General features: G+C 36.5%; 1 protein-coding gene across 1 annotated transcript; it reads left to right on the top strand.

The window, feature by feature from the left end:
* Window positions 1-3,951: 3,951 nt before the first annotated feature.
* Window positions 3,952-7,163, top strand: LOC107572101 (extracellular calcium-sensing receptor-like). Its single transcript, XM_016258515.1, has 6 exons — window positions 3,952-4,169; window positions 4,263-4,554; window positions 4,814-5,593; window positions 5,673-5,900; window positions 5,998-6,121; window positions 6,250-7,163. Exons 1-6 carry the CDS (start codon window positions 3,952-3,954, stop codon window positions 7,161-7,163), a joined length of 2,556 nt encoding a protein of 851 aa, XP_016114001.1.
* Window positions 7,164-11,145: the final 3,982 nt, after the last annotated feature.

Genomic DNA, 11,145 nt, shown 5'->3' with positions numbered 1-11,145 from the left:
TTCATAATCACTTTGCCGGTGCTTTGAGGCAATTGCTTTATGCGCGAGCTTGAGCGCGGAATAGGCTCTAGCCTAATATGTCAGCCTATACCCTATATTGAAGTATGGTTAATATATTATTATATTAATCAATTTAATATAACTGCGACTAGTTGACTAGAAAAATCTTTAGTAGAGGGCAGGCCTACTTAGCACAAGGAAGCTCTCAATTTTTTTAATAAAATGCTATAGCCTAAAGACATTACGAAAAGTGTGACTGCTGCAAATCATGTCGTTATTGTACTGCACGAGTTATGCATGCATAAGGAGTCAAATGTTTTTTTTTTATCACCCTAATTAGATTATGAAGAATGATTTGTTGATCTTGTTTTCCCTTTAATACATACCTTCCGCAATATATTTTTCAATTACTTTCAAAGAGTGGTAGGGACAATATTGACCCTGCTATTGGCACTCATGAGCACAGCCCAGTGTTTCTGGGAATTATCCACATCAAATTGCCTCTCTTGGCCCTTGGTGCATCCATAGCCGCGGGAACGTATTTTGAGCAGGGGGGGGCTGAGGGAAAAAAATTCGAGTTTTCCCAGGAGCTATATGTTATAACATAAGTTATATGTGTGCAATACACAGGCTTTGTCCTGTAGTCGGTGTTACAAGAAATAAAAAAATAAAATCAATTTAGTTCAGCTGGACATGGGACGCTACAGTTCTGAGGCGCCGCGCGTCTGTTCCAAGCAGCTCGGAGCCGCAGGAGTCACGTGACAAGAGTGAAGCGAAATTACTGGTGGCGGATCCAAAAGCGCAAGAGAACTTTTATTAATAAACGTTTCATTTCTTCGTTTAAAATAACTGAGTTGGTCTTTATTGTTGCTGTGTTTTCATTAAAAAACAAAGATGAACCACAACATTCGTTTTAAATAAGGGAAACCTTATTTATTTGGGTTACAACGCAAGCATAGGCTCCGTCTTCTTCAATTTCTTAAGAGTTAGAGGTTTAATAAATGTGAATTTGCCATTGTACTACTTTATGACGGATCTGTTTTAATAACAATGAACCAAAAACTACGATCGTTTTAAAAGGGGAAATCCATTATATTTGCGTAACAAATTTTATAAACAAAATTGTCATTCAAAATTGCCACAAAGGGGAAAATACAAAGACTTTATTTTTATGTTACAACACGGTTACACCAAGTCATCAGTTTATTTGTTTTGTTCAATTTTTATGTTTAATATAAGCTAAGCGACTTCATCATTGTACTATTTTATTGTTGATGTAAGGTTTTTTTTATTATTATATAACCTTAAGCATTAGTTTTGATCCACGAAAAGATAACGTTAAAGATCAAGATGCGAGAATGCGACATAGTTGCTGCGGAGGTAAATGGACTCTCTCGCTCTTTCTCTGTTTCTTTGTAATAGCTGTAGACATGCTTGTTAATTCTTCATTTGGGTACAGACGTGTTATAGGGGGGGAAATATGATCAAAAAAGTCATGGCAACAAATGTTTTTTTTTTTTTTTTATCAGTATATGATAAAAGTTTTAAACAACTTATACACAGTCAAATTGATTTGACTTAACTTATGTTTTATAGTGTGGCCACAATAAAGGGCTTCTTAGAGTAGCCTACCATACTGACTGGATAATCAGGAAGAATTGTTAGAATTACTAAATACTACTAAAACAAAATAAGATTAATGCGTATGCCTACTGCTGGTTGGCTGCCCACTAGGCATAGGCTCCAGGTCTGCTTTCTTATCGCCAGCTCAAGGTAATCTTTTTATTTTTTTGGGCTTCGCGAAAAAATCTGAAATGCGTTTTTGCGCCATGTTGACTGGTGTATTTTTTAAATCTTCAATGACGGATGCGGACGTGGTGACGTCACGAGACAATTGATGCTTATTGTCGTTAAGCTTTTTCCCCCTATGATTTTAAAGAATATTCAAATGAATAAAATTAGTTTTATTTCTTTTTTGTTACAAAATGTAAATTTATTTATTTTTAACCACCCCCAGCACCCCCATTTTTTCTTTAGCTCTGAGCAGTACCCCCAGCACCCCTACTTCCCGCGGTAATGGGTGCATCTGTACTGTATCAACTGCTTTGTCATTAGTAAACTACTTTTTTATTTATTGTTTTACAAATGTGTTCGGCTATGCAAGATGAATAGACATGAAGAGGCAAAAACAGATATATATATATATATTTTTTTTTATTTTATTTTTTTTTTTTTAAATCCCCAATCCATTTTTAAATTTTTATGCCAAAGCTTGTATAAAAATTATTCTCAACTATGTTATGAAAGATATGTAATAATGGGAATAATAATTGGCAAGATTTTCATAATAATATCTAATATGTCATAGGGATATTGTAATATAATTTATTTCCCTATTCATTTGTTGTATCTCCCAAAATGTGTAATAAACATGCTTTTAGTCCTGGTGTCCTCTACAGTGGACATGTATGAATCAATGTCCTGTTTCGTAACAGAAGGTCAAATTTTGATTGGAAACTCCATAACATTTTCCTAAGATGTTGATTTATGACAAACAATTGGAAAATTAATCAGGTTTAAATGATCATTACAAAATATTATCATATTTCCATAAGGGTGTTGAATTTGTTCACTAAATTAATGTCTGCCATATTTAAAGACCAAGGAAAGGGAGTGGTCATGGTGAAACATTCATTCATTTGGTATCTCTGAAAAGCCATGAATGGGTTCTTTACAGGACATCCAGACAACTGTGACATGTAAGGCCTCAGCGAAATCGCTAAAAAAAATAATGTCCTCTACAGAGGATAAAACTCCATAGCTGGATGTCAGTAGTATATGGGGGCTGAGGAGGTACAGTCAATTCAATTCAATTCAATTCAAGTTTATTTGTATAGCGCTTTTCACGATACAATGTCAATCCCGTGGCAAAAACAGAGAAACAAATAGAGACATAATTAGCGTAGCTGCTGTTCCAACCAAGCAAAATTTATTTGTTTAACCCAAACTAAAGAATAATAATGTGCATTTGATCAGATATAACTGCAGTTCTAGATTATGATATGCATTATTTGAATGCTTGGCCAAAGAGATGTGTCTTTAATCTAGATTTAAAAAGAGAGAGTGTGTCTGAACCCCAAACATTATCAGGAAGGCTATTCCAGATTTTGGAACCAAATGTGAAAAAGCTCTACCTCCTTTAGTGGACTTTGCTATCCTAGGTACTACCAAAAGTCCAGAGTTTTGCGACCTTAGGGAGAGTGATGGATTGTAGTGTGGTAGAAGACTAGTTAGTGTGATGATGAATGCATTAATGGTGACAGCTTCATTGTCAATATTTTGGCCCTAGAGTCTAGCCAGTTGCTAGTTCTCCTCAGCTCACCATTGCTATTGAAATATTCAGAGATTGTATTGGAGATTATCTTTTTTACTGAAATGCATTTTGAGGCAGTCACTGAAGTATCAATAAAATGGATGGTTCTTCCAGTACACTCTTAAAAATAAAGGTTCTTAAACAGTTTTTTTGGCAGGGTGTATGGTTCCATTAAGAACCTTTAATATCCAAAGAACCTTTCCATTGCACAAAAGGTTCTTTGTAGCACAGAAAGGTTATTTCGTGAAGCCCCATTTTTGGTCCAATTTGTATTTGTAAATTTTTTTTGTTTGTTTGTTTTTTCAATTTCATGACCCCTTTCAAAAAATGTATGAAACATTCTTTTGTTGTTTAGCTTTAATTTGCCTTTTCAGAACTTGTTTTAAGATGGTGCAAAATTATATCTTGTACAAAGAGACATGTAAGCAAGACTGTAATTTTCCCCAGAATGCCATTTCCTCCATAATGAAATATGTAAATGGTTCAATATGCCAATCCCACAGGGCAGTTTAAGATATGATAAAATGCAGCACTGTTCCAGGTCTCAGAGGTACCTGCCCTACATACATACTACTGGCATGGCAAAGAGGACTGTGTCACTGCTGCTACTGCTGGTGGTGGTGCATGTCTTTGTGCCAGCTTCTACACAAGTCTGCAGTCTGCTTGGTCAACCTGCCTTTCCTGTACTTTCTTCAGAAAGAGACATCAACATTGGAGCGATTTTCTCAATTCACAGAAATGCTCTGCTAAAGATGCATCCTTTCACTTCCAAACCAAAGTCAACAACATGTGTCAGGTCTGTATGATGATATTAATGATTAACTGAAAAAAAAAGAACATTACTTATGATTTTGCAGTTTTACACATGACTGATGATTTAATTTCACAGGTTAAACTTGCGTGAATTTAAATTTGCTCAGACATTTATTTTTGCCATTGAGGAGATAAATAACAGCACTCAGCTGTTGCCTGGTGTTTCTTTGGGCTATAAAATATATGATGCCTGTAACTCTATAGATCTGGCTATCCAATCAGGTATGGCTTTGATGAATGGCTATGAAGAGATTTTGAGTGATATATTCTGCTCTAGATCACCAGCTGTTCAGGCCATTGTTGGAGAGTCATCGTCCTCTCCTACCACAGCTTTGGCTACTGTGGTTGGGCCATTCAACATACCTGTTGTAAGAACTCTTACTTATACTAATTAAGCAAGACAAGTAGCAGATAAATATGATGAACTTCTGGAACATGCACCAAAAACATATGCATCAAATCAAATGTTACCAAATGAAAATAAGTGTAAATATATAAATCAATGTTTCAAATTGATTAGATTCTACCAGTGTCGTCATGACAATTATGTTAACTGCATAGTGGTGATTTATAGTGCATTAGCATATATACTGCATGGCTAATGTACTCTGCTACTTTATCTTGCAGATCAGTCACTTTGCCACATGTGCATGCCTGAGTAACAGAAAAAGATATCCATCCTTCTTTAGAACAATACCCAGTGATTATTACCAAAGCAGAGCGCTTGCACAGCTTGTCAAGTATTTTGGCTGGACCTGGGTTGGGACAGTCAGGAGTCACAGTGACTACGGTAATAATGGGATAGCAGCATTTGAAGAGGCTGCAAAACAAGAAGGGATCTGTATTGAATACTCAGAGGCCGTATTAAGAACTGATCCACAAGAACAGTTTCTGAAGACACTGGAAGTGATAAAAAAAGGCACCGCCAGGGTGGTGGTGGCTTTTATCTCTTTAGGAGATTTTGTCCCCCTCCTGAACGTGATTGCAGAACATAACATCACAGGGATACAGTGGGTTGGCAGTGAATCATGGATAACATCTCGAAATCTTGCAGAAACAAAAGAATATAGTTTCCTCTTTGGAGCTGTAGGCTTTGCTGTAGTGAACGCCAAACTTATGGGTCTGCGAGAGTTCCTAGTGAATGTGCACCCTGATCAAGAACTAAAAAATGAACTTTTAAAAGAATTCTGGGAAACAGCTTTTCAGTGCTCTTTCAGTACCAGTGGCTGTACTGGCTCAGAGAAACTTTCAGAGCTGCAAAATGAATATACTGATGTTTCAGAGCTACGGATAGAACATAAAGTGTACACTGCAGTGTATGCTGTTGCACACACACTGCATGAAGTTTTAAAAGACTTTAAATCCTCCACCAACAGCAGCAAAGGAGAGCTGCTCACACCAAAAAAGGTAAGAACATTAAAAGTAGAAAAAAGCAGAGTAGAAAAATCTAACTGAAATGAATTATGTTTCTGACCTTTACTTTCAGGTATCACAGTATATGAGAGATGTGAGCTTCACTATGAAAACAGGTGAAAATATCTTCTTTGATGTAAGTGGTGATCCAGTGGCGAGATATGACCTGGTTAACTGGCAGCCTGCTGAGGATGGAAGTCTGCAGTTTAAACATGTGGGCTTTTATGACAGCTCACTACCTTCAGAGCAACGTCTTCAGTTCAATCAGGAACAGATGCTATGGACAGGGAAGAGTGGACAGGTACATAAATACTATAATTATTTCATGAAGCAATTGATTTAACAATTCAAATAATTGTTTGGGTAACTTAATGACAAAAAAAAACATTTTGCTATAGTTGCCTGTGTCCGTGTGCAGTGAGAGCTGCCCTCCTGGCACTAGGAAGGCTGTGCAAAAAGGCCGACCTGTCTGCTGTTATGACTGTATTCCGTGTGCAGAAGGAGAAATCAGTAATGGCACAGGTAAATTAGCACATGCTAGTTAAATTTCATGAATGTAAGATAAAGTGGAGTGTAATACTGTCCATTGGTCATGTAACTTCATGATGCATTTTACATTTAAACAATATTTTCTTGAAATTCCTTCACAGATTCTAGTGACTGCTTTCCTTGTGATTTCGAGTACTGGTCAAATGAAAGCAAAGACAAATGTGTATTAAAAGTGGTTGAATTCCTTTCCTATACAGAAATCATGGGGATGGTGCTTTGTATTTTCTCCTTCATTGGGGTGTTATTAACAGCAATGGTATCTTTTCTGTTTTATCTTCATAAAGAAACACCTATTGTAAGAGCCAACAACTCAGAGCTGAGCTTCCTGCTGCTCTTCTCACTCTCACTGTGTTTCCTCTGTTCACTTACTTTCATTGGTCGGCCCACTGAGTGGTCCTGTATGTTGCGTCACACAGCATTTGGGATCACTTTTGTCCTCTGTATCTCCTGTGTTCTGGGGAAAACAATAGTGGTCTTAATGGCCTTCAGGTCTACACTACCAGGAAGTAATGTCATGAAATGGTTTGGGCCTGCACAACAACAACTCAGTGTTGTTTCCTTAACATTAATACAGGCGATTGCCTGTGTGCTTTGGTTAACAATATCACCTCCTTTCCCATATATGAATTTAAGCTATTATAGAGAAAAGATCATTCTAGAATGTAACGTAGGTTCAACTCTTGGTTTCTGGGCTGTTCTGGGTTATACTGGCATGCTATCAATCTTGTGTTTTGTTTTAGCCTTTTTTGCTCGTAAGCTGCCTGATAACTTCAATGAAGCCAAGTTCATCACATTCAGTATGCTCATATTCTGTGCTGTCTGGCTCACATTTATTCCAGCTTATGTCAGTTCTCCTGGAAAATTCACTGTAGCTGTGGAGATATTTGCCATTTTAGTTTCAAGTTTTGGTTTACTAGTTTGCATATTTGCCCCAAAATGTTACATAATTTTGCTAAAACCAGAGAAAAACACAAAGAAACAAATGATGGGGAAATCTTCATCTAAAGCTCTTTGAAACCAGATCATATAACTGATTAATGGCCTACATAGCTGGCTGTATCAAATGCATTTCTCCCACAGGCTGTGGCAGGCTCTGCAGTGTAGGCCGGTTCAGCACTAGACACAATGGACTCTCAGTGACCATCTCCATCACAGCCATATTCTGGACCTGTATTATGTATTTTCTAATAAAAAAATGATATTGACTTTGTGCAATTAACAACTAATGGAAGTTACATTTTAATGGCTTGAATTTATTTATTTATCTTTCTGCATTTCTTACAGTAAACAAAATAGCCTTGCATCTTGTGTATAATTTTAAAGCTTACTATCTTTATTTATTTATATAGCACTTTATATAATGCAGATTGTTTTAAAGCAGTTTCACAGTAATTAATAGGTTAAGCATTTAGCTCATACATATGCCATTAATTTATTTGAACATTCATCATATATACGCCATATTAAATACAAGCAAAATAGTTTTGACTGTATTATAACTTCAGCCAAATTAATAATAATGATAATAATATGAAAAAATAAGAAATATAAAATAAAAACACTTTTGACTGGGTTGAGATTTTTTTTATTTTTCTTCCCACATCAGACAATGACTTTCCTAAAATGTAGTGATCACATGGTCCCACTTTATATTAAGTGGCCTTAACTACTATGTACTTACATCAAAAATTAAGTACAATGTACTTATTGTGTTCATATTGTATTGCAAAACACATTTGCTGCTATTGAGGTGGGATACGGGTAAGGTTAGGGACAGGTTTGGTGGTATGGGTAGGTTTAAGGGTGGGTTAAGGTGTAAGGGATGGGTCAACAGTATAATTATAAATGTAATAATGTAAAAACATGTATGTACACAATAAGTGCATTGTACCAAATGATTAATTTAAATGTAAGTACATAGTTGTTAAGGCCACTTAATATAAAGTGGGTCCGATCACATCTTTATGTTTATATGCAAATTATTATAGCATACATGCAGGTGTAAATTGGGCCACTATGTTCCATTTAAGTTTATGTTTGTTCCAGTAAACACATTCATTTCCATGAGGCATATGTACTCACTTAAAATCAAAATTAATTAACTGGAAGATGTAGCATCAACTGCCTGGTCATGCAGGTTAGAGAAATTAGAGCCAGCCCTGTCTAAATGTGCTACACAGATCACTGTCTTTTTAAGAGTCATTTCCGTTATGTGCAGATGCTCAATTCAGAACACAGTCTTCCTTACTGCCATTGGAAATGCACCTGCATACCTCACCTACCAGAACTTTCACCCTCTCTGTTTCTCTATGGTGAAATGAGGCAACCTCCACTAGATATGCTGAGACCTTCAAAACTTTCAAGAAACATCTAAATGTAAATGGTGAAACAGTCACAATTGCTGTGATTTACTATGAATTCTGTTTGGTTCAGTGGTTTCATGTGCCTTAATGACTGTCCAACTAGTTGGAGGGGAGAGTTGATTTTTCCTCCTTGTGGGCCTCATTTAACATAACTATGGCACACCTAGCATCAAACATGAATGAAATGTGTCACAGTTGCTCAGAATGTCCTGTTGTCCATATTTACGGAATTAATTACTAAGTATATAAACAGCAGAAGAGGTTAAAGAGAAATAAGCATTCATGCTTGTATACACTTCAATCAAATTTTGCCATATTTAGCTGCATAGTCTCAGCCTCAGATATCACGCCCACAGACCGTTGGCTGAATGTCTGATGCATATGGCTCACAAAAGTGGTAACACTTCAGGAGTTTCGAAGTCGCCATCAGATTGGTTGAATTATACAGGATTTCCGGGAGACGTGTGTGTCGCGTTGTTTAACGTTCCGCCAGGAAACAAAGTGGTGCCAAACCCCCTCACGAAAGAAGAAAGCCACCGTGTTTACAACTGTGACGACGAGCACTTATCAGGATCAACTAAACGCTGGACTCTCAAAAGTATGTGAAATATTTAAAGTTCACGGTATAGAATCTTTAAAATACGTCCGATACACACCAATCTGTTATTGTGGTGACATTTCCATGACCCGAAACATGATGCTGACACAAAACAAACCGTGACTGGTTGTTTGACATGTCGGTCAAACAACCAGTTTGGCCAATGAAAGCTGCCATGGATTCCAGACCTTCAGTTGTCAGTCTGAAGGTCTGGCTACGTGATACTATTAGCTGCATAACCTTAATGACACATTCATTTATTTCCAAGGGTGATGTTTTCATTAACCATTCTAAATGTATGCGGTTGATTTCAGCTGCAAGCAGTGTCAAGAGTCATGCTCCTGTCATTTATTTAGCACTCCTAATAGCTTTACTATACAAATAAGAAGATAAAGGGCAATGACAATTATGAAATTAATTTAAATTATGATATCATGCTTCAGGTGGTTGCTGGATTTTTTTTCTTATTGCTTGCAGCATATATCTATTTGTTAACGACACATTACACGTTCTAGAATTAAGCCATTCAACGTAGTCGCTTAGTCACACATAATCATATAGGTCCCTAGAGTTAAGTCGTTCTGGGGTGCGTTTCCCAAAAGCATCGTTAGTCAACTATGCTCGCAAGTTCTGTCATTACCAACATAGTTCAACGATTCTGTGTTTCCCGAAACCATAGTTCAAACTAACATTCCCAAACAGCGTTGCAAACTTATGTGGTAGGAACTACTGCTCTCAACCTGTGGTTAGAAGTATAGTTTCTTGTTAGTAAGACATATGGACTTACATAAATTATGCTCTTGGGGACAATAAGCAAGCTAACATGCAGTACAATCTACCGTATTGGCCCGAATAGAAGACGACCCCCCTTTTTCCAGATGTACCTTTTGGAAAAAGGCTTTTTAAAAACCAAATCTTGTTTTTTCTCAGTAAAACACATTTTGTCTTCAATTATTTTCATATTGCATATTTTTCCTATTTTCATTTTTGTTTTGAAAGTATGGTAAAAACTGGTAAAATGTACCAACAATCACATTTAAAATATATACACTTTTTGATATACCATGAAAAAAAAAGCAGGTAGCCCATCTGAATTAGGACATTTAGGCTATCCATCTAATAGTAGCCTACCAAAATCGTATTAACAGTAGAAGTTAAATCTTACTGTAGTCTTCAAATCTGGGTACTGTCTTACATTTTAAAATCACAAAGGGAGTTTGGTCCCATCAGGCTAACGTGACAGTCACGACTCATTCAGCTGTAAGTTTTCTTATTCTTTTGTTTTTACTTGCGATCTTTACAACACGCATTACATTACATATTTCATGGCACACTTGTTTTATGTGTATTTGGTGCTACCTATTGTTGTGGGTGTATTATTGACATGTCAAAGTCTAGACCCTGAATATAAGACGACCGCGTTTTTTCAGATGTATTTCCAAGAAAAAAACATCATCTTATATTCGGGTCAATACGGTATATCTTCCATTCTATTTAAATATGTGTTGCCAGCTAACACAATTAATTAAATGACACAAACAAACACTGCTTTAATTTTCTGAAGTAAGAGTGAATTAAATTTTCTTGGTTGGGTTAGATTATTATTTTTTATATAAAACCAAATGATACTTTAATCAAATCAAGAGTGAAAATCTTAAACTTCACCTCACTGCTAGGGTACAGGAACTACAAATGGAAAAGTTCACAAAAAGTACCAATCAAAAGAAAGTACAGCAAGACAAAGAAAAAATTAAGAAAATTGATATTCTCAAATACTGTTAATTTGTCTCAATTTCCCTTAGTTTAAAAATTAGGGCACACTCTGAATGTGGCTAGCACTCTTTAGAAACACAAAGAAACACTAAACAAACATGGTAGTGGCACCCTATACAAGCACAAATACCACTGTTCGTGTATGAACTAGAGGGTGACACGGGAGTGGATTTTCAAACCTCTCCCGTCCCACTCCCACAAAAAAAAAAATCCCGTCCCGTCCCAATCCCAGAAGAATGACTCCCATTCGCTCCCACTCCCGT

Source organism: Sinocyclocheilus grahami, unplaced genomic scaffold (assembly GCF_001515645.1).
Source record: "Sinocyclocheilus grahami isolate Dianchi unplaced genomic scaffold, SAMN03320097.WGS_v1.1 scaffold1698.1, whole genome shotgun sequence".
NCBI lineage: Eukaryota > Metazoa > Chordata > Actinopteri > Cypriniformes > Cyprinidae > Sinocyclocheilus > Sinocyclocheilus grahami.
This window is presented reverse-complemented; position numbering and strand designations above follow the sequence as displayed.